The sequence below is a fragment of the Xenopus tropicalis genome, chromosome 5 (assembly GCF_000004195.4).
Source record: "Xenopus tropicalis strain Nigerian chromosome 5, UCB_Xtro_10.0, whole genome shotgun sequence".
NCBI classification, from domain to species: Eukaryota; Metazoa; Chordata; class Amphibia; order Anura; family Pipidae; genus Xenopus; species Xenopus tropicalis.
The window spans coordinates 51405916-51431258 of record NC_030681.2 but is presented as its reverse complement, the minus strand read 5'-3'; the positions used below and the strand labels follow the sequence as shown (position 1 = coordinate 51431258).

Sequence of the window (25343 nt, the reverse complement as noted above, 5' to 3'; positions counted from 1 at the left end):
TTCAGGCCAGATATCGGTCGGCCAGGCCGCTCTGCTCTCCCCATACACGGGCCGATTAGCTGCCGAATCGGTCCAAGGGACCGATATCGGCAGCTATAGTCGGCCCGTGTATGGGGACCTTTATACTCGAGTATATATGGGTAAGCTTACTTATATGTTGACTTGGCCATGCAGATTTTTCAGCTGTGGACTGCTTGAGCTCACATTTGTGTGTTCACTGCCAGTATGGTTTCAGTAATTGACTTTAAGGCTATTGACCATTCATATCAGTTTAATATGTGGGTGGCTAAAATGGGTAAGGATTCTGACAAATATTAGTCATTAATTTACATATCTAAAATGAATTTAAGTAAGTACCATTTTTACAGTGTTCTGCACACAACAGAACATTACTGTTGGGGAAGGTGGAATTACAGGATGTTACATAGCACACAAATATGTAAAAAGAATAAAAACATATACATATTTGCAAATGCTACACTTTCATATTGCAGCATTCAAAGTTCATAAAATTATAGAATATTAGGGCTATACAATTAATCGTATTCATTAATGAATATTTTGTTACTAATGGGTTTATTTAAATCAGCCATTATTTTTATTGAAGGGAAAGTAACATTGATTTGTTAGTCAGTTCTGTGGGAACAAAATTTAAAAAGAGACCAGCATAATGCTGCACAGAAAAAGTCTCCCAGAAATAGCCCGAGGGGTCCAACTGTGCCAGCTGCTGTCTGAGTAGGAATGTATGTTATATACAAATAATAATACACATGTAACCCCCCCTCACAGCCCATGCTCTAGGTGGGGTTTAAATGGAGGAAATAATACACTCAGTCAGAGCCATTTGGCACTGGGATACATATTTTGATTTTGCTAAGCCAGCCAAAAGAAATGCTCACTTTGGTTGAAGCTTATTGTAAGCCTAGAGAGGTGTGGGCATGCAAAACCACTTCTCAGTGTTTCATATCCTGTTGGCTCCCAGGCTTTATGGGAACAGCATTGATGTGACATACTGCTGTGTTGTGTCTGAAACATTTTCCCAGTAATATGTTTCCTTTAAAAAAAATTGCATTTAGTTTAGTCTGACAGCAAACTAGAATTATTGCTGCCAATCCATTTAATCTGACCTTTGGTCTAAATTCAGCCTGCATCATTTGGTCCCTATATTGATTTCCAATGAATTGTATTCTCCAAGTGTAATGAGGAAACTGCTGTGATGGACCAAACACTGAAAGCAAAGAGCAGCATGGAACAAAATGAAACCTTATTTCCTACTGGAAAGCAGGTAAAATAGACCTGTCTGGTACCATGACATTACATGCAGTGAGAGGACACACACATCTGATCATGAACAAATAGACACGTGGCCTAAAGAGCAGGAGGGAAGGATCATCTCATAAATAATGAAGAGCCTAAAGTCTAATTATAGCTATAGTCTAGTCATTCTTAGCTGCTATACAGTATACCATAAAGGCTAAAGTTCTTGGCGTTATCTAGTCCCAGCTTGTAGTGGTTTATGAAAAAGCAGTTGTGGAGTGTCATTAAAAAGGAAAAGATATTTAACTGTTTTCCTGTTAATGTTTAGACAGAGAAAGTCGACCTGGCAATACACCAAGCAAAGGCAGGGCACCTGCAGTGACAACAATGACAGAGAACTCACCTTCCAGTGTCAGAGCAGCGGACGATATTTCCATAGAAGCGAGCCGTGAAGCTTTGCCCAGCCAGGGCCACATGGAGGAGCAGCAGCTTTGCAGCAGGAGAGTAACAACAGAGGCTCACACCCAGTCCACAGGGACAGTAGGCAGGGCTAATCCTAGCATATTTTCTGTTGGGGATGCTGGTAAGAACAACAATCTCTTGCAACCAGAAGCAATACCTCTTTGCAAGGATGTGTTAGGATTAGAAACAGTCTCCGGGGAACCAGAGGAAGAGCACCTAGGGAAGCATGAATTAATTTCAACCAGCGCAGCTCCTGCAGATTGTATTTCAGTAACCCACGATGATCTTTCTGGTATGAGAAGTCCTTTGGAGTGCAACAAAACTGTTCAGCCTGAACAAGTTACAAACCATACAGAAGAATTTTGTACAGCTAAAGATGATGAGGATTTATCTGTTAAAAAAAACAACCCTGTAGATTCAGACAGCACAAAAGAGGCACTGGAGTCCCCCGAATATATTGTATATCAGGAATGCTCACCAGAGTCAGAGAGGGAGGCTCAAAGGCGGGCAACTGTTGAGTTCATAGCAAGTTTCTTGAATGGAGACCTAAGAGACAGCGAAAGTTTTTTGGCTCAGCTTGATTTCCAGGAGGAAGCCCTTTCTGAGGAAGAAATGTCGCCAAGTCCAGGCGAGTCAATCTTGGGGGAAAATTTCATTTCACTGGATGAACTTGCAAAGCGGATAGAAGTGGAGGAGGTAAGTGCCGCACTTTAATTTTGTAAAGTTACTTTTTACTAAGGAAGTATAACCTAACATTTATTTAAACATGTGGCCATTCAGCAGTGATCTGAATGTTTGTAATTGTCAAAATGCTTTTAGTATAATAAATACATTTCTGTTTATATTTTTGACTTTGCTTCCTACTTGAAAACTTAATAACGCACATTTTGTCATCATCGCAAGAGCCTTTATAGCAAAAGAGTAATGACAACACATTATATAATTATATACATAATTTATACAAATATTCAAAAAAAGCATATAATTAACACTAGTGTATATATTGTAAAATATAATTGCACTTCTGTGCATTTGGATCTTGCCCTTTAGCCAAAGCCACATGGGGAGGGGGGTAATTTTTGCTCATGTAAGGTGGATCCTTCTCTTTTTTCTAAATTATGTATTGTATTAAATCAGTTTTTAATGACATTGTGAACATACCCTCGGTATGGCAGCACTAGTGCCATACTATCTTTTTCTAACCTTCAGCAATTAAACAACACTTTCCCTGATCTGATGTCAACAACAATTGCTGTAGTTGTGTTCTTTTTTTTATCACTGTTGTGTGTATTAGTTCACAAATCTAAAAACAGCCACAAACAGGCCAGTACCGTCGGGTATCTGACATTGGCCTGACCATGTATTGCTAGTTTAAGGGTTAAGAGCTTTCCAAAGCTTTACAAAGGGCCATTGAACTGCTATGCTCAATAATTCTGAGGCTCTTGATTAAAATAATAATAATTATAATAATTCTATTACTTGTTTGTGTTGTGGAAAAAATATACAGTGTGTATATAGATACAAGACCTATTTTCCAGAAAACTGATATCCAGAAAGTTCTGAAATACAGAAATGTCTTCTTACATTTGTGCTGCTTTGCAGTCCTTTTGTAGCCTTAAATAATCTTTCTGTAATTTGCAGCACCATGCTTTATCTGAAAAGCCTAGGTTTCAAGCACCCTTGATAATAGATTCTATAACTGTAAAAACATAAAGGGGATATAGTAACAATACAAGACACTAGTTCAGTCATTCTAACAGTATACATCTAAGAATGAATACGCATTTATAGAAGCTGGCAGGAGAAAGGCACTTGTAGTAATTGGATGCCACCCCCATCCAATAGCTACAAAATTGCACTTTATGTCATTGCACTTACTCCAGAATAGCACATTTTCTAACGTGTTTTACTTTGAAAGGTTTCTTATTTCCATTGGGTTGTAAGCATACTTTCACTAAGGTTTTATAAAAGGTATGCAAGTATATTTATACCCTTATTTTTAGAGCTATGTATTGCTATATGGTACAAAGGCTTTAAGAACTGGGTGATAGGAGTAGGCATTTGAACATTCAATTTTTACTATACCCTACTTTAAAACTCCTCTGATAAACCTTTATAGTAAAGATGGTGAGACACTGTAGGCCTATGGGCAAGCAATCTGATTACATCAAATTTGTGTGGATATCCAAAATGTACTTTAGCAACAGAACATCAGTAGATGTATGGAGGAGCAGCCTTTCCACCATTGTAACTTGCAGGTTCCTCTTGTTTATGGGGTCTACTTCATGTTTAAAAAAAATCCAGATAAAGTGCAACAACTCTAAAACTGAAGCATATGTATACTTTTCATAGCATGTAACTATATGAAAATGATTTAGTAAGTAGAAACTCACACTATAAAAGGTATATAATGAAAAGCACGATGCAGAGTCCCACACATGGAACTGTGGTGCAACCAAACAGTACTTACTTGACCTTCTTGCATGAGTGAGGCCTTTAGGATAAAACAGCCACTGAGTAAGGTTCTATTTGATCTTTACAAGGAACTGAACTGGCTGGACAATGTCCCTCAGGCAAGTCCAGGCATCACATTTGACACACTGATGAAAATATATCAGCCAGCCATTTGTGTGTAGACTACTTTTTATCTTTATTAATTCCGTGCTATTCCATTCATACAGTTACATGCTATGAGAAGTATATGTGTTATTCTTTTTTAGAATTTATGTTTTATCTAAAATATAAAAGTATAGTATTGTCTGCCACTGGGGCAGTTGTTAGCAATTGTGCTCAGAAGCTTTCATTCTCAGCTGCAGTGTCCTGTAGACGCAGCTAGTCTGAACATAGGTGAGTTCGCCATCATGGGTCCACAGTATTGGTTTGTTCCAACCATTAATAGCTCAAAAGTCAAGTAAGGACACTTGGGGCATATTTATCAAAGAGTAATAGAACAACAACAGTTCACCCCATGGTAATTTTACCATTATTTTACACTTATATAGGATTTCTAAGAGCATATCTATGCAAGGCTCTTTACTCTCTTTTTACCTGTTGATAAATATTGCCCTCTGGCAAACTATGGCAATCTCTGTTATCACATATATCCATTGGATTCATGGTCTGCCAACTGGAATAAACCATATTTGGCTCACTGTTCCAGGCTAGACTGCACAGAGTTAAAACCGTAAAGGGTCAGTATTAGGCCTCATTTCAGTCTGCTGCCTATGATTTGTACTATAGCATTTGTCTGTAAGGGGAACAACATATGTTTACTCTTCAGCAATACTGAGGTTTATATATGAAAATCCTGCAAATACCAGTTGCCACTGGTACCTCACATTTGAAAAGCAAATATGTCTATGTGCCATACACAGGCCAACAGAAAGCATAATCAGAGGAAATCTTCAAATATGTCCAGTTGATATCTATGGTACATCCATGGTACATCTGTTGCAGTAGTCCAACAACTGTTTTGTACAAATTTATTGGCACATATATGACCCCTGTTTCTTGACATGTGAGATCATGTATTTTATCAGGGAGATTTTCTGCCTGCTAAATCTTGCGTAAGAAAATTTACTTTTTGGGTTGTAAGTTAAATCTTTCTTCTACCTCAGTTCACTCTGAATAAGGAATATTGTAAAGGCCTGGAAAAACAAGTTCATTTGGCTGTGCCACAGAACCAATATTAGTCATCGGGGAGTTGCCTGATTCTTGTATAGAACAATGTAATAAACACAGATTTTTATATCCAATTAATATATTGTAGCAAGTCATGTTAGGCATGTGTTCTGTTGGCATATCCTAAACCAGGGTTGTCCAGATGGAGGCTGCATCTTGCATGTGGCTCATCCTAGATCTCCATAGACTCTCTTACATGACGTCCTTGTTTTATAATAATCTGGCCCACAAACATAGGAAATAGTGGATAACTGTCCCACAGCATGGAAAATGTTGGACAACACTTGTACCTATTATACTATACTATATTAGTAAGGCAAAGAAATTGCCTGAAAAAGGCACAAAACCTACCTAGTATTTGGCCCCTTTTATGAACTAGCTCTGCAATGAAACCCCCTTGAAAATATCTTTCTCAATTGCTTTTGGTACTAAATAGATTACAACATAACCTTACAGATTTTGTGGTACTAGTTATATGCTTCTTTCTCATAAAAACTCAATATATTTTGTAGCTGGAGGGGCGCAGCAGTAAAGAAAATTAAAGTAAGGCATAACCTGTAATCCAGGAACAACAGGACCCCCTGCCTGTTAAAGGTTCTCACACTTTACATAAATGAAGTAAGATAGATAGTAAGTTGGGTTGAAAAAAGACATACGTCCATCACGTTCAACCACTATGACTATATATAACCTGCCTAAATTCTAGTTGATCCAGAGGAAGGCAAAAAAAACCCATCTGAAGCCTCTCTAATTTGCCGCAGAGGGGAAAAAATTCCTTCCTGACTCCAAGATGGCAATCGGACCAGTCCCTGGATCAACTTGTACTAAGAGCTATCTCCCAAAACCCTGTATTCCCTCACTTGTACTGAGAGCTATCTCCCATAACCCCATAAGAATCCATCCAGCACCTTCTTAAGTTATATAATGTATCAGCCAGTACGACTGGTTCAGGGAGGGAATTCCACAACTTCACAGCTCTCACAGTAAAAAATCCTTTCCGAATATTTAAATGGAACCTCCCTTCTTCTAAATGGAGTGGGTACCCTCATGTCCATTGGAAGGACCTACTGGTAAATAAAACATTAGAAAGGTTATTATATGATCCCCTTATATATTTATACATAGTTATCATGTCACCTCTTAAGCGCCTCTTCTCCAGTGTAAACAAACCCAACTTGGCCAGTCTTTCTTCATAACTGAGACTTTCCATACCCTTTACCAGCTTAGTTGCCCTTCTCTGGACCCTCTCTAATTCAATAATGTCCCGTTTGAGCACTGGAGACCGAAACTGAACAGCATATTCTAGATGGGGCCTTACCAGTGCTCTGTAAAGGGGAAGAATAACCCCCTCCTCCTGTGAATCTATACCCCTTTTAATACAGCTCAAAACCTTGTTTGCCCTTGCAGCTGCTGCCTGACATTGCTTACTACAGCCAAGTCTATTATCTACAAGGACTCTAAGGTCCTTCTCCATTATGGATTTGCCTAGTGCAGTCCCAGTAAGGGTATAAGTGGCATATTTTTACATCCCAGGTGCATGACCTTACATTTATCCACATTAAATCTCATCTGCCACTTAGCCGCCCAGATTGCCAGTTGATCAAGATCCTGCTGCAAGGATGCCACATACTGGATAGAATTGACTGGTCTGCAGAGTTTTGTGTCATCTGCAAACACTGAAACATTGCTTATAATACCCTCCCCTAAGTCATTTATGAACAAGTTAATCAAAAGTGGACCCAGTACAGAACCCTGAGGGACCTCACTGAGAACCTTATTCCAAGTAGAGAATGTACCATTAACAACCACCCTCTGTACCCGATCCTGTAGCCAGTTTTCTATCCATGTGCAAACGACTTCACTAAGACCAATAGACCTTAGTTTAGAAAGCAGTCTTTTGTGGGGAACGGTATCAAATGCTTTGGCAAAATCCAAATAGATTAAATCTACTGCATCCCCACTGTCCAGCTTCTTACTTACCTCATCATAAAAAGCAATTAAATTGGTCTGACATGACCTGTCTTTCATAAAGCCATGCTGATTACTGCTCATAATGGCATTCTCCAGTACATATTTTGGATGTGATCCCTTAACAAGCCTTCAAATAACTTGCCCACCACAGATGTCAAACTTACAGGCCTATAATTGCCAGGCTGAGATCTTACTCCCTTTTTAAATATAGGAATGACATTCGCCTTCTTCCAATCTCTAGGTACCATAGCTGATGAAAGCAAGTCTGAGAATATCAGAAACAAGGGCCACTGTAATTCTGCCCCTAGCTCTCTCAGTACCCGAGGGTGTGTTCCATTTGGCCCAAGTGCCTTGTTTACATTTATCTTGTGTAACCCTTTAAGCACCATATTCTGTGTCAACCACTGTGTAGTTGGAGCTGAGGCAACAGTGCAGCTATTGGGTGGGACTTGGCCCACTGGCTCCTCTACTGTATACACAGAAGTACATTGTTCAATGCATTGTTCATGAGAATGTATAGATACTTGGGCTGTTGCCTATAGTTATATAAACCAGAAACACGAAGGAGAGTGAATCAGGGCTGTTTAACTTAAAGGAGAAGGAAAGGCTAATAAAGAGTTAATCTCAAAATGTAGGCATACCTTCAGTTGTCTCAATAGTGCCTTAAGTCTCCCCATATTTCTCCCGTTCAGAAGATCTGAAGCCAAACAGGAAGAAAAAACGCTGAGCAGGGTAGAGAAGATTCCCATAATGCAACGCTCTTCCCCAGACTTGAGGACTTAGAACTGAGGCCGCGCATGCGCATAAACAGGAAGCTCCCCCTAGCGTCAGCAGCATGAGACACAGGCAAAAGGGGACACAAGCGGCGGTGCTGGCAGGGGGAGAGGCACGGGGGAAACGAGCAGAGCGGCGGTGCAGGTAGGGGGGAGAGGCCAGGGGGAACGAGCAGCAGCGGTGGTTCTGACAGGGGGGAGGGAAAACGAGCGGGCCGGTGGTTCTGACAGGGGGGAGGGAAAACGAGCGGGCCGGTGGTTCTGACAGGGGGGAGGGAAACGAGCGGGCCGGTGGTTCTGACAGGGGGGAGGGAAAACAAGCGGGCCGGTGGTTCTGACAGGGGGGAGGGAAAACAAGCGGGCCGGTGGTTCTGACAGGGGGGAGGGAAACGAGCGGGCCGGTGGTTCTGACAGGGGGGAGGGAAACGAGCGGGCCGGTGGTTCTGACAGGGGGGAGGGAAACGAGCGGGCCGGTGGTTCTGACGGGGGAGGGAAACGAGCGGGCCGGTGGTTCTGACAGGGGGGAGGGAAAACGAGCGGGCCGTTGGTTCTGACAGGGGGGAGAGGCATGAGGGATGCAGCTCCAGACAGTGAGGCACAGTGAACTTAGAAGCCGGCAGCGGCCATTTTAAAGATGGCGGCACCGTTCAGTGAAACAAGCATGTAGTTCTAGTAAGTGTATCTCTGTAAATCTTTCATTAGGCAAGCCAGGAATATAGCGTTTTTACTCAGCAATAGTAGTACTATTTAATAGTGTGCTTCATAAAATTTGACTTTCCTTCTCCTTTAAAATCTTACCAGAACCACATAACATGTTATATACAGTCCAATAGAATGTTTTCAACAACACAACAGAGAGCAAGTGTCTTCTTAATGTGCACTACCCCAAGGAATACAGAGCAGATCTCACAAGGGCAAATAGACTTTTAGTACATGTGGAAGCAGAGAACAGTCAGCCAAGAAATAACAAATGTATAACTCCTTCACAGACATTTATGTGGATCCCAAAGAATAATATATACCTCTAAACAGGAATTCTAAGCCTCTGTAATGTTGTATAGTTAGTGCTTGGTTAGTGTAGTATGACTACTGTTGTATTCCCAAGTTTTAAGTATTTTCCCTTTAAGCTCTACAGTGTGTTAATGATTTCAAAACTAAACATCTGATCCCAAACACACTGTATTGTATGCACATAACTCATTTACGACCCATAAACCTACCATATGCAAAGTGTGTCTCTGGTGTGCCAGCTTATCACATATGATAAATAGCAGCACTGAACACAACTCCTGTGCTTTAGCCACTGCCTCCTCATTTGCCTTCTTCAAATGAAACATAACATTTTCCATAACCATCATTATGGTAGCATGAGCTTTGACCTCTTCGTTCCAGTGGCATTTCTCAGGTGTTGTACCTGATATTCCCGGCAGTTCCCCTTCTCCGCTCTGTCATTTTCAAGCCTAATGGAATTTTGTATGTTCTGTTAATACAGTGCTGATAAAAAGTTGTGGTAAAGGTGGCCATGCATGCCAGATAAATGCTACCGAGGGTCTGAGTCGGCCCACGTATGGGTGCCCTTGGACTGACCTACCTAGCCAATATCTGGCCGAAAATTGGCAAGATGTTGATTGGACAGATTTAAAAATTCTGCGTTGATGCAATACTTGCCCCAGCAGCCTTTATCCTGGCAATGTAAACCGGGCGGCTAAGTCTGAGATTGTAAGCTCTTTGTAGATTGTAAGCTCTTTTGGGCAGGGCCCTCTTCACCTCTTGTATCGGTTATTGATTGCTTTATATGTTACTCGGTATGTCCAATGTATGAAACCCACTTATTGTACAGCGCTGCGGAATATGTTGGCGCTTTATAAATAAATGTTAATGTAATGTAATATCTCCTGCTTCAGGGTAGGAGTATTGGGGAAAGATTTGTTCATTTGCTGACCTCGCCACCTTTACTTGCAACATACCAGTTTATAGGCCAGTCTTTTCTCTTAAAGGAACAGTAACACCAATAAAGCAAAAAAGACGATTTGGCAATTGCTTGACTTCCAGTTAATTTCCTGCATTCTTTAGCATGATCAGAGTCAGCTTGTGATTGATTAATAAGAGGTTTTCATGCCAATTCAGGGAGAGGGATGAGGGACAGAGGGACTCTTCTCCTTCTGTGTTGGTAAATGCCTGTGTAAACGCTGGCTGAGCTTGTAGAGAAGAGAGATGGGGAACTGCCTGGAAGGATAAAAATCCACTTATTATCCACAATATTTTTTTTGTATGCTATATATGCTTATAATAGTGTTAAGAATGGATATTTTTAAAGTAAAATATATTCCTATAGGTGCAGTCCATGGACAACTGCAGTTGGGAGTTACAAAAGACTCCTATGGCTATAGTTAGGGCTGCTCCATTATATACTGAGGCTCAGTCACTGCCTATCACAGCTTTGCCCCTTATCTTCAATCAATGTTTGATATTCACCAGTTACTTAATTCAGAAGTTCATGGTGCAGCTTTATTCTGCGTGGTTAGGATGAATGTGGGGTTACTGCATCTGAAACGTTACTTGGCTGATTTTTTTTTTCCCTATTGTTTTGCAGGTCAACCCTGCTGCTGGTTTGATATCGATATTAAAGAAACGCAGCGAAACTGAGGGAAAAAATTCAGCTCAATTACCCCAGAAACAGACAAAAAGAAAAGTACGTTTCCAAGAAACAGAAGATGCCCTTGACCAAGGTCAGTATAGAGAACACTCTAGTGATATGACTTGTTTATGTAATGTTTTTATCCCACTGAATTGTGTTGTACAGCAACATAACCGTCTTTGTATACACTGGAGGCAAACTATATGGCCAAAATGATCCGAACACCTACCTATCCAATATCTCATTCCAAAACCCAGGGTGTTCGTTTGAGGTTGGTCCTACTAGTCTAGGAAAGCTTTTGGAACGTTGTTGGTTGGATTTGCTACCATTCATACTAGTTTGGACAGTAATGCTGGGCAGGGCTGTGGAGTCGGTAGATAAATTCTCTGACTCCGACTCCTCTGTTTTTAATATGCTAATGTATTTTATACATCCAGGAAGGGGCAGGGGGGAAGGGGCACTTAAAACACAACTGAACTGATAATAAACTGACAATTTTATCTATACTCCTACTCCTAATGATTTCCATAGAATCCCATAGTCACGTTTAAAGTTTAAGCTAACATTACAGCTGAATTACAGCAGTTTTTCATATGTTTTAAAGCTTCAGTCTTAAACTATTGACTATCCATTCCCTTCACGTATACAAGTATTTCTAGTCCTGCAAATAGTTTTTACTTAATTAGTTATCAGTGAGAGTTAGGCTGGGTTCACAGTGGGCATTGTGTTCCCTGTAACAGAGGAACACGACGCAGTGGAGCTGCCGCACCTTAACTGTGCCTTACGTCCCATTTAGTGAAGCATACAACAAATGAAAAGCATGCTTCATGGTCACTCTACGTGTTCGTTTATGCACTGTGTGCATTGGGCTTTATTCTTATAGCAGAGAAGTAATTAATTATGACTGTTTGTGAATTGGGACATTTAAACTTGCTTTATTTTTTTTATTCCCATTTAAATTTAGTAGGAGTCGGAGTCGGTTCATTTTTTGCCGACTCCGACTCCAGGTACCCAAAATTGCCTTCGACTCCGACTCCACAGCCCTGATGCTGGGTGATCATGGCTGGCTCGTATTTTCCTTCCAGTTACTCCCACTGGTGCTCAGATGGGTTGAGATCAGAGATCAGAGCTCTGCAGATTCCTCTCTTCCTCCCCAATCTATGCCAACCATTTGTGAATTGTCCTTACCTTTGGTATGGGTTATTGCCCTGCTTAAATAATAAGAGTCTTTCCCCAAACTTTTATCACAAACCAGGGAGCAAGGTACTGTCCAGAATATCATTGTGTGTTGTAGTACCACCACCTGTATAAGCTATGATGGCTGTGGTTTAAATTACCTATTCCAATGCCTTGATAAACCACCATGCAGCATTTACCGGGTTTACATACCTAAGAATACTTGGGCACAAGTGGCAGAATTTGGCTCCAGGTTTCCCCCCACAAGCACAGTTTCCCAAGAGGCCTGCCTACATTGCTGTTTTTTCACTGAAAGGAAGGACTGGACAGTTTGACCAAGTCAGATCATGTTGATCATCTATCAGGAGAGGAACACATCAACATGCACATTTTAGGGGCAGGTGACGATCAGAAGCCTCCATACAGGGATCAAATTTAAATTTATTTAGGAAGTATCAAGTCAGCAGCTTATGTCAGCTTGTGTATGGCCAGCTTTACCCTCAGCAACTCTGTAGAGCCAAGGATATAATCAAATTTCAGTACAGCCTAGTTACTTCTGTATGAACAGGGAAGATATTGTATGAGGTTTCATTCATATGGAGCTATGTTTCTCATATTTCCATATACATTTCTGACACACACACATTTGTCTCTCCTCTTACTGCATCTTTTATCCTAAACAGTTAAAGGAAGAAAATCTTAGAGCAACAAGTCAAAGTACACCCTTGTAAAAGTCACCCTTGTAAAATGCACACATTAGCAGTTATATAGGTCAAGTAGCATATTGTCTGCCTTAGTATTGAACTGCATTTGTATGATCCAAGTTCCACCTGCAATGTAAAGTATAGTCCTACCTTTAGTCACCTTTCACATTTGGCATATCACTGTGTTATTTAAACTTTTTGCTCTAAAAAAAAAAAAGGCAATAGTCTATCACTGCTGTCAGAGAATTCAAGTATCTCTTTTTTTATATATTGCAGAAGAAATTGGTGGAGGATCCTGCATTTTGCTGGTACTACTCTGCATCGCAACTGTTTTCCTTAGCATTGGAGGGACTGCATTATACTGCACTTTTGGGGATATGGAGTCCTCTGTCTGTAAGGATTTTACTGCCAACATGGACTCATACTACACACAGTTGCTGCAAGGAATAGAAGAGCTAAAACACTGGCTGTATGTCACATAGATGACAGACTAACACTTGGCTGGTATTTTGGCAGCCTCTTGTTTTGTTAATTTTCACTTGTAGGTTAACCTAAAACTGAACATTTCTGTCCTGTTACAAGACTTGCAAAGAAAAAAATAATCTAACTTAGGTGGTTTTTAAATTTAATAGACTTAAGGGGTTTCAGTGGGAAAATAATGAAAAAGCCTTGGAGTGGCACTGAATCATGGCACAGCCTTGCAAATAACCACTGTTCCTCTACAAGCAGCCACGACTGCAGATGAAGAGGCATTCAGCTTATATGCAATATGTCTGTGTATTCACCATATTTACTTTTCTTCTGCGCCCTGATTCCTTTATGAGAATTTGCGTGTTGTGTAACCTAATTGTCGGCTGCCCATTTGGGCTACTGTACGGTATGCTGGTTTTACATTTTATGTTCTTGTCTTTTTTATTTCTTTTAATCACAGATTTACATAGTGTTTTAATGCTTTTAATTTGCATGATTGAAATGACAAGAGCTTCCTCTGTATATATTATTTTGCAAGAATGAAAAAAAAATGTGTGCTGAAATTCAAAATCACGATTATTTAAAAGATTCTGCTATAGTAATATTACTAAGAGCAAGGAAGGGAAAATTTCACAAAGAGTTAAAATCCCATGCTTGCTGGAAGATGCTAATATTTAATATATATTTTGTCTTTGATTTAATTTTGCTTTTTCATTTATATTTTAAAATAATCTGATTTTTGCAGCTGAATTTGACCAGATATTTGATAAATCTAAGGGTGAAGACACACAGAGCTACTAGTAGCAGCTACTTGTTGTGGCTACTAAAATAGACAATGCTGATCATTTACTGATAATAGTCTCGTGTCACATGTGTTTTAGCAGATACAATTCTCAGTATTGTCTGTGGCAGGGAATTTTATGGTCTTTAGTAGCCATGATAAGTAGCTGCTACTAAGTAGCTCCGTGTGTCTTGGCTCTAAGGGCTCTGGCACACGGGGAGATTAGTCGCCCATGATAAATCTTAGCTATTGTGGGTGACTAATCTCCCCGACATGCCCTCCCACCGGCAAGAATGTAAATCAATGGTGGGATCAGATAGGAGATGTGACACTAACACATCACTTTTTTGATAGCTGCAATCTTAACAGGAGGGAGCATAAATAGGGAATGAGGCATCTGTTTCCTACTGTCCCCACTTACTTTGGTCACTGGGGGAGTCTTATACACAATAATGGTAAGGGGGTTACTAATTGTAACTGCATGTAAGGGGCGCTTTGTTTATTTTTTTTTTCCCTAAGAAGATTGTAATGATTAGGGCCATAGCCCTTGGAGTAGTTACGACAAGGGGCTTCAAAGTGGACCTGTCACCCAGGCCTAAAAATCTGTATAGTAAAAGTCCTTTTTAAATTAAACATTAAATCCAAACCCATTTTTTATTAACACATCTATACCCATTATAAAATCAATTCAAAATCCCAGCTGTCAATCATATTGCCTGCCCTGAGGCAGACAGTTACTTTCAATTCAGAACTTCTTAGATGTTGCTGCACCTGGCTGCAATTGTGAATTCCAAAGCTGAAAAAAAAAAGGTTCAAATAATTTATATAGTGTAAGTAAAGTTTTTTTTTGCTTGATTAACACAATAGAAAACAATTTGGAATTATTTCTTAGGGTAACAGGTCCCCTTTAAAAGCAGCACAATACCTGGACTGAGATGTAGCTGCTTCTTTGTTGCTCCCACTTAGGGCTAATGTACACAGTCATGTTTTATAACCACTACTCAGTCAAAACATCTGCTCCTCCCAGGGGGTGGCTCCCTATTGGAATGAATGAAAAGAGCTGCAGGTTGTCCTGCACTGACAATTATAGCTCAAAAAACAAAACTCAGACAAATAGGAAGTGATCTGCTAAGGGCAGTAGACACTTGGCTCCTGCTATATTCGCACTGATTAAAATGCTTGGGTGACACTTTTCCTCACTGTGGATCCAGGCGTTCTACAACTCAATAGTAATATGTGGTACTTCATTCACAGCCTGAGGTGAAAGTTATAGAATAGTTTAGCATTAATGCACTTTTATTCTCTCTGTGGTAGGTAGGTAGGTGTTTGAATGTGCATCACTTGTTTGATGGCCAAAAGTGCTAAGCAGCAACAGGAAAGTGGCAGGCCTAGCCAGTAAAAGAAACATTCTTTAATGGCAACTTTTGTAGTATAACTGCACCATTTGCTGCCCGAGCAGCTTTGCAATGTTTTTATGTATTCAGCCAGCAGCAAATATAAGGTATGACCTTGTTCAGAAAGGTCTAACTGAAAATAAATGCCATAGGTGTTTTTATTCCAGGGAAATGGCCTAAAAATCCATAGTAGGCATGTAGTGCCCACCAAACTCCATATGTCCATATAAATTATCTTTTTATGTACCTCAAAATCTACTGCCCCACTACAGAAAAGAAAACCTATATTTCTCCAAGAAATACAGACAAAAATATGGGATAAGGCATCTTCAAGCAGCAAGTACGGGCTTTTTTCTCTGTGGCACAATTATAAATGATTCTTTGTGTGAGAGATTAGAAACTGCTTTCATTTCACTGTAAATTTCACTCAGCTAACCTCACTTTAAGCCCAGGTGACTTAAAAGCCCAGTTTAGGCAACATTTTTCTCAACTTCCTTGTACTGGCTGGCCCAGTATAATTATTTTGTGTTACAGCTTATTTATGTTTGATTATTTCAAGGGAATTTGCTTCACATGGTCTTAATCTTTGATGTGTAGAACTACAGTGTCCTCAATGCGTTTGCGTTTGTATGTCTTTGCCCCAGATTACTATGTTTAATGTTTGTGAGGTTTTTATTTTATATATATATTTTGAAATTGCTTTAGAAAAACATTGTCTTTGTGAAAAAAAAGATGCGTTTATAATCTTTAAGAAGAGTTTTAACTGCAGAATATTTATTGAGCTACTGCATAGCAACATTAAAGAACTGTGAAATTTACATTTTGATGTACAGTATATTTTATAGACATAAACAGGATCTAAAATCTGAAATGCGTGGGACCTGGGAAGGAGCTTCATGCATTAATGCTACTAAAAACACTGAAGCAATAAATAGAATAATGGAATTATTTTTTCATCAATGGCAATTATGCTAGCTTAGTTGTCATGCTGTACAAGATGTACTGTTTTATTACATCTATCAGTCAGTAAAGAAGAATTTTCCGACACTTTAGAATATCTGTTTACTAAAAATCACAAACCCATCCCTTTTTTCTGCAGTGTACTTTGTCAGTAATACAGGTTTCTCCTAATGTTCTATGCAAAGCAGTCATTTTTTCCACTATGTATCATTAGTTTTTATTTGGTCATATAATAAGCATATTGTACTATTCTGCCAAGGCACAAAGGTTAGAGCTCAGAACAAAAACCACTATGCATATGTAAAAAGAAAATAAATAGCTTCCCACTGCTTAAAATGATACATTGCACATTTCTGTGATTTATAGGAATGAGTTGGTACAAGTATGGGATTTATTATCCAGATTGCTTGGGAGCCTGGGGTTTTGGATCTTTCTGAAATTTGGATTTCCATACTTTAAAGGAACAGTAACACCAAAAAATGAAAGAGCTTTAAAGTAATAAAAATATAATGCACTGTTGCCCTGCACTGGTAAAACTGGTGTGTTTGCTACAGTAACACTACTATAATTTATATAATAAGCTGCTGTGTAGCCACGGGGGCAGCCATTCAAAGGAGAAAAGGCACAGGTTACATAGCAGATAACAGATAAGCTCTGTAGAATACAATAGTGTTTTATCTGTTATCTGCTATGTGCCTGTGCCTTTTCTCCTTTGAATGGCTGCCTCCATGGCTACATAGCAGCTTATTTATATAAATTATAGTAGACTTTCTGAAGTAAACACACAACTTTTACCAGTGCAGGGCAGCAGCACATTATATTTTAGTTACTTTTATACACTTTCATTTTTTGGTGTTACTGTTCCTTTAAGTCTGCTAAAAATCATTTAAACATTAATACATCCAGTAAGATTGTTTTGCCTCCAATATGGATTTATGTACAAGTTACTGTTTTATTATTACAGAGAAAAAGGAAATCATTTTTAAAAATTAGAATTGTTAAATGGGCTCTATGGTAAATGACCTTCCTGTAATTATGAGCTTTCTGGGCAATGGGCTTTCAGATAAGGGATCCCGTACCTGTATCACTAAGAAAGAATCCCTTTACTACTATTGTGAAGAAAAGAAAAGGACAATTTGGCTGCACACACTGGTGGCCTTGGCCAAAACCGGACCTGATCTGTTGCTACAATGATAGGGTCATGTGACTGGCTGATTATTTATTGCAGATAATGTATATATCAGGGTTCTAGAAAATTTTCCTAGCAGGATGGGGGGGAATATCATTTTTTATGAGTAATTCAAAAGCTCACAACAACATGGTTTCTCGGTTAAGTTCAACCTTTTGCTTAAGTAAATTCTGCATTAAATCTATTTAAATTGAGATAAAAGCAGAAACTGCAGATGAGTACACTGGTCCCATACACTGGGCATATATTAGGTCAGTTTGCAGGACATACTGTATCTGGCTGTACTTTCCTACTCGGCTTAAATCATTTATTTTGAGATAAAAATGGACCTGCACAAAGGTGTCCGTATCACTTTGAATCTGACTTCTGGCGGCAGCCATTGGGATCTGGGAACCTGGCTCACAGTGACATAGTGTCCTTGATATAAAAATAAACCAAGAGCAATGTTTGTACCTTGTGTAATAACGTAATCCATCTGCTGGGAGACTGAGCCTTCCCTAGTTACAAAACAGCACATTTTACACGTCATAGAAAGCAAAGCCCGCATCAAAGGAAGCAACACAGGGCGAATTTTACTGTCACAATGTGAATCATTTTGCCCATCCCTACTGCTGAACAAAAAGCTAAATAACTGAAAAAAATGAAAACCAATTGCAAATTGTCTCAGAATATGAAAGTCTATGTCATACTAAAAAGTAATTTAAAAGTGAACTACCCCATTAATTATATGCTCCGACCTGAGAAGTCATGGCTTGCAGAAAACAGCTTGTCAGGGAGCCACTTGAAGATACCTTACACGTATTTCGTGATTTTTCTAAATATATCTGCTCAGGACCCATCCACCACTGCAGGCACATGTTGAACATCAAGGATACTAAATTTGGAGGGTTCATAGTTTGCCAACTTGCAGAAGTGCCAGAGAGACGTTTATGAAAGAACATTCACCTTCCAAATCTTCAGTAGCAGTATAATGAATACATCTGTATCACTGAAACAAATTTGAATGTGAGCAGGTAATAACACTTTCCCTTGCTTCTAAATAATTCAGTATAACATTATATATACACTATACATTCATTTTTTATTTATCCATTAGGGGACATGGCCAGTAATGGAATCCCTTGAGCTAAGTGTTAGCCGGGATCCCATTAAGTTGCTAATACCAGTGCAAAGAGTTTCCATAACATTATGCCAGCATAAGTATTTCCCTGTAAGTATGAAAGTGACCCATTATGTCATGGACATTTCTTCCTATCTTTGTCATGTAAGAGCTATGTGTAGTTATTTTTCTTCATGTACTTACTAATAAATGATTTTATATATCTGGTACTGGGAACAGTAATGCTTTATGATTATGGTGTATTCACTTTGAATGTTTAAGCAGAATCTTGTGGTATTGGACCAATCAGACAAATTCTGTAAAACAAGCCATACAAGGATGGCCAGTATAATACCCTTGTGCCACTGTCTCTGCTAATGTACTTTGTAACCACCAACAAGGGGATAACATTTTCAGTTTGGACAGATCACCTTATATCCTATAGGTACTCAAATGGGCTGTTGAAAAACTGATCCCAATGTGACATAGATGCCCAGACAGGCAGGAAGTATGGTCTAATTGCCCAACCAAATCGGAGTGTGTATGAGTACCTTTATTCTTGAACCACACAGATGACACACATCAGAAACGACTACGAGATTTGTCAGTTAAGTGTTTTGTATTCCCCCAAAAATTGCAATGTAGGCTTATGATATCTCTGATGTATCCCCAGAGACATCAGGCTGTAAGTTCTTCAGTTTCTGTGTTTCTTTTGTGCCCTGCTTCCTGCTCTATAGAACAGAAAGTATTGTACAACTTATACACAATACAGATTTTATTACCCCAAGATCTACAAAGCCCTTTAGAGCAACAGTCTTATAGCACAACTAAATTATCAGATTTCCATATAAAATGTCCTTGCTCTACTGTATACATTTTTTAACTGTTTCTGCCCCACTTTAGACCTGATGTGTTGTTAAGTAAACACTGAAGCTTCATTATCAAAGACCACTTAAAATGCATATACCTTTTGGAATTAATTCCTTTAACTGATTCAAGTGTTATTTCTAGACTTTCAATTGGTATAACAATTCTGCCTTATTTTGTGAGATTCTTTGGAGAAAAATGTGTAATAAAGTCTAAAAAGTAGGTAAGTTGGATCTTAACAGCCAAATATACAAGTTGAAATTGCAAATCAAACTGAAACGCTGCTGAATGAAACTTAAGATAATTAGAAATCACAATAAATAAAAATATTTATAAGAATCCTATCGTATTAAAGCTGAATTTTGAAAGTAAATTGACATATTTCTTTCATTTCCCTCATTGTAACAGAGGTCAGAGGATTAACTCCCACAATCTAAATACTGGCAGAGTTGGGAGTTGTCCATAATAGGAGTATTAACTTAGGACTTAGGAGTATTAACTTATACTCATGAGCATATGTTCCTGCATTCCCCTGTGATAGATACTTCCTGAGTTCCACCATAGGGTAACGGAATGTAAACGTAGACCATTTTATTGCGTTCTAAGAAGAAAGGGCTGCATTCCGCTGCGGTGGAACACAAGAGAAAGCCACCCCATGGGATCACAGGGTGAAACGCCCATCTGTACAAGCCCTCAGAAATAATTTCCTGTTAGGGGTCCCCTTTCTGAAGTGAACTAAAGTCTTGATCCTCCTGAAGCCAATCAAATACCCATGAACAACTTACAAATTGAGGGTAGCTGTTTATTTAGAGTGAGACCCCTAATAGATAAGTCCAATTACATCTGTACGTTAATGATGACAATAGTGCAGAGCTTTCAAGGTGGTAGTTAAGAAGTGTTCTGACCAGAGGTGTTTAAATAATAGGCAAAAGGGGCATTTCCCCAATCCCCACCATCACGCCATTCATTTGCTATAACTTTTGCAAGTCAAAATATAAAAAGCATACTGCCCAATAGTCCTCCTATTGTTTAGTAAAAACACCACACTTTTGGCTCACCTAATCAAATATTTACTCAGTCACACTTACTTCACATTTTCTAGAACAGGCAGCCATCTCTAAAAAGGTATTCTCCCTTCCTTTCCCTCCTTGCTTCATACTGCACGTGTTTCATTCCCGCCCCCCCTCCCCTCTGCCAGATCCACTTCTGATTGGCTGGTGGGCATGTGTAGCTCAGAACAGGAGACAGGAAGGTCACTGTAGTCTTCACACTGCTGTAGGCTGCCAGCACCATATCTCAGAGAAGCAAGCAGGGATCTGGGAATTTAGATATGCAGTAAGTACTTAAAAAGAATGCCTTTAGACTTACTTTTAATTGTATTTACAATACAGGTGCTGACAACAAATGAAGTGCCTACACCAATTATTACCTGGGCATGTCATGCGTGAGGTTTTGGGCTATTAGGAACAAACAGTTGCCTGCTACAGGCTAGTGTGCTTACCACTTAAGTGCTATCCCTAATTGCTTGGGAAACAGTTCAGCCATCACATTTCAAAGAGTTCCAATGCCCCCTCCCTCCCCACCACCAACTGCTGAGGCTAAAAACTGCTGTCGTGCCTACCCCCAAGTATTAATTTTGGTGTGGTGTGCATTCCGTTTAGGGCTATCCACAAGGCCAGTGTCAACAGCATATGAAAGATCTCCAGAAGTAAGAGATCCAGTCCAGTCTTGAGAATGCTCTGTACCTTACTACCAACACACCATGTAACTAGTTGCTTAGCATCACTTTAAATAAATTCTTCTAAAAAACAAGTTCTACCATTAAAATTGTCAAGGAATTGCAAATACAAGGTCCTCCTTCACTTCCCCTGTTAACCAAATGTGCCATATCAGCTGTAAAACTCTCATCATGAAAATTAAACATCTCCTATAAAAATCATTCTATTTATTTGCCTTTCAGCAACTGAAGAGGTCAGGGGGCAGATTTATCAAAATGTGAGTTTAGAGCTTAATACATAAAAACTTACCCACGTTCTATTTATTCCTATGGGATTTTTATAAGCGTATTTATTAATGGGTGAAAGGTAGAACTCACCATTTGATAAATATGCCTCGAAAAATCCCATGGGAATAAATAGAATGTGAGTTTACTAATTTCAATAGTAAATGATATTGAGTTTGCCAAAAAAAAAAAATCTGAAGGGGGTCGTTGAAAGAGATTGTAATTATGCAGATGAATTGTCAGGAGCCTGAAAACTCTTGAATTACATTTCCTGAGCAGCACCAAAACCAAACTTGAAGCAATCAAGTATTAACTGGGCTTTCTGGCAGTCTGTATTCAGCCTTAGATATAGCGTAACAGTTAATAGGGTGGTCCCCCAAATACTCAGCGATTCTTGGTGGAGTTCTTTGAAACCAAATCTTCAGTATAGTAGAAACTGTGTGATCGTGTGCTGCCTCCCCATAAGAACAACCCTCCCTTTTTAGATGGGTCTCAGATGTGTGTAATCGTGTTGATGGAAGCGCATGGAATTAGAGAAAAACAAAAGCAAAACTAGTGCAATACGTACAAAACTTTCTTTGTGACTAAAACGCTAAAAGATTTTTAGCGTTCTAATTTGGTGCAAAATGTGCAAATATATTAAGTGAATCGAACAATCAAAAGTGCTTATATATCAGCCCAATGCAGTGTATCACACCCACACGATGTGTCCAAAGTAAATGCTCACCAGATTTAATTAAAATAAGAGCATGTAGAGAAGTCAATTCGGCTATTGATTGCAGTGCATCCTTAGTCCTCAGAGTATATGGAATAAAGAGGAATCGAAAATAGTATAAAATCGTTTAATATGTAAAATAAAGCCCCTGCACAATGCAGGCTACTTACAGTGTGAAGCAGTATATCAGACACAACAAAAAGCCCAACGCGTTTCGCGTGCTCACGGCACGCTTCCTCAGGAGCAAATGAGCCCACCATCAATCCCCCCTGGCTATTTATACCCTTCCCACTTTTTTTTTTTTTTTTTAAACTTTACGGAAACATACATAGTAATTTCACACAGTGGGGATTGATTAAAATCAGTGGAATAATAAAATAAAATAACACATACATATAAATATAAGAGGACAATAAATGCCTATCTTTACCCGCCAACAGCAAGATATAATAAAATAAAGCATACCCATAGATATAAGAGGACAATAAGTGTCAATATGCCTATCTTTACAAAATACGTGTATATCAAGATTTGTTAGTCAAATATTTATAATGATAACCTATGGTGCCGGCGACCCGAGACCATCTCAGCAATATCAAAAATATATCACTTATTATAAAAATACAAAAAGAGAAAATATCATGCCGTATACATTGCTCGATTTGTCCTCATATCAATTATTATGGGTCAATTTAAGACTAATCATAATCTATCTAACTTAAAAACCAACAGTGAAACTAAGTCCTTAACTAGACTAATAAGGGAAGCCTAAGATCAGAAAGCAGCCAAATCTATATCTACATTAAGCCCCAATGGATGCAACGTGTTGAGTTTAAAAATCCAGAAGGTTTCTCTTTGTCTAAGTTTAATAAAACGGTCGCCCCCTCTAATACTAGATGTTATTTGTTCAAGGCCAACGAAGATCAGACCTTTTGGGTCACTATTATGCGCATGCTTAAAATGTCTAGGGACCCCATGATTAGTTTTTCCAGCCCTGATGTTCCGTACATGTTCAGAAATTCTGGTCCCTACCGATCTAATAGTCCTACCAACATAAAACTTGTTACAGGGACAGACTAATAAGTATACAACATATATAGAGCGGCAATTAATAAAGTCTTTAGTTTTTGGTATGCCCTCTATATTAAGTTTTTTTGGTGCAACAAATGAGCATGTTCCACAACGTTTTTTGCCGCATCTGTACGTACCACTGATATAGCCACTTTCATAATACAGTTACTAGAGTTATAACTTATATTGTGCTTTTCAGTGCTAAACTGAACGCAAACTACACTTGTGCTTACATCTACAGTTAAAACAGCCGAGCTTGCTATTATTATTCTTTATTTACATAGTGCTGACATATTCTGCAGTGCCAACAGGATCACTGCAGAAATGGCCAATGAGCACTCCATGAACCCTAGACTTGCCAGTAAGATCACTGCAGAAATAGCCATTGAGCACTCGATTAAAGGAACAGTAACACTAAAAAATGAAAGAGCTTTAAAGTAATAAAAATATAATGCACTGTTGCCCTGCACTGGTAAAACTGGTGTGTTTGCTACAGTAACACTACTATAATTTATATAATAAGCTGCTGTGTAGCCATGGGGGCAGCCATTCAAGCTGGAAAAAAGGAGAAAAGGCACAGATTACATAGCAGATAACAGATAAGTTCTGTAGAATACAATAGTGTTTTATCTGTTATCTGCTATGTGCCTGTGCCTTTTCTCCTTTGAATGGCTGCCCCCGTGGCTACATAGCAGCTTATTTATATAAATTATAGTAGACTTTCTGAAGTAAACACACAACTTTTACCAGTGCAGGGCAGCAAAACATTATATTTTTGTTACTTTTATACACTTTCATTTTTTGGTGTTACTGTTCCTTTAACCCTAGACATACCAGTAGCATAAGTGGATAGATTAAAGGCATTACCTGCAGCAGCAGCGCGTTGGTTGCAGATGGGGCAGCGTTGGTTGCAGATGGGGCAGGCAGGTGGCAGCAGGGGTCCTCCCACACTGTGGGCCTTATTTACACCACTGATTTATGGTACCTTTCACAGTCACACACACTAGAGCCATTAAACCTGTCTGTATGTTTCTGGAGTGTGAAAAACAAGAGGAGACCAAAGTACTTGAAGGAAGTATTGATTGTATTGATTGATTGTGCCCTGGCTGGAACCAAACCCAAGGCAGCAGTACCACACATTGCACAGCTGTGCTGCCAGGACCATTAAATTACTTTTTTAGCCTTGACGGCAACCAGGAAATAAATACCACCATCCATAGATCAATGTCGATAAAAGCCCTATTTCACTGTAAGCTTTTGCCAAAATCTATGCTCAGAAACTATCCAGGCCACCTCTCCATAACTTATTGTCTTCCAGGGTCATTTCTATGCTCACAGTGATAGATTAATGTGTTTATCCCTGAGTATATCTGCATATGGGCAAAAGCCTGAAGCCAGTTAGAAAGGGTTCAGACCTCAGGTCTCCGCCAATCCATCATTTTAGCCACTAGAACAAAAGAGACAGAATACAATATAAATCATGAAGAACAACTGAAAAGTTGCTTACAGCACATCTGGTCATTTTATAAGTGATTAGGAATGTAAAAAAATAAAAGCGCTCCCAGAGTTTGAGATTATTATATCTATGTTGTTTTGACAGTTAGTTACTGCCATCTTGTGGGCAAGTTATATAGAAATGATGCTGAAACATTTATTCACGTACCACTATGACTATTGGCTTTGTACAAATAAATGTAATGCTACCTTTTAAGATGGAGAAACACTAGCAAAAAAACACCAAAACACCCCCACCCATAAATCCCAGTTTGAACACATTGTTTTTCCCACCTGCAATCAGAATTTCTCTCTTTATATATGTGCCCCTGCTGTGCACACTTTTTGGAGCCATGTTCGGTCCCACGGTGTGTTTTGCTTATTCACTACTGTGTGCAGTGAGTATTGTTATGGGTTTAATTGCTGCAGTCCAGGCTGATACTTGAGTAAAGGGAAAATGTAGAGAGAAAAAAATGAATAAACAGCCTTCTAGTGATTCTCCCATAAAGCATGCTTTCCATTCTGTGTCAAGGTAGTAATTTTAAATTAACACCCTTGGAATAAATATGCTGGCTATACAGAAAAGATCAATTGCAATGCCTGTCTATGTATTCTCTGAGCAGTGCAATTGGGAAGCC

General features: G+C 39.1%; 1 protein-coding gene across 3 annotated transcripts in view; it reads left to right on the top strand.

Moving 5' to 3' along the window:
• Positions 1–13962, top strand: part of cnst (consortin, connexin sorting protein) — a 58395-nt gene extending 44433 nt beyond the window's left edge. For all 3 annotated transcript variants that reach the window (XM_004914625.4, XM_002931511.5, XM_012963744.3), the window contains exons 10-12: positions 1586–2415; positions 10738–10873; positions 12939–13962. In XM_004914625.4, the coding sequence (XP_004914682.2) occupies positions 1586–2415; positions 10738–10873; positions 12939–13144 (1172 nt within the window). In that variant the 3' untranslated portion in view covers positions 13145–13962. The remainder of the gene's footprint in view (positions 1–1585; positions 2416–10737; positions 10874–12938) is intronic.
• Positions 13963–25343: the final 11381 nt, after the last annotated feature.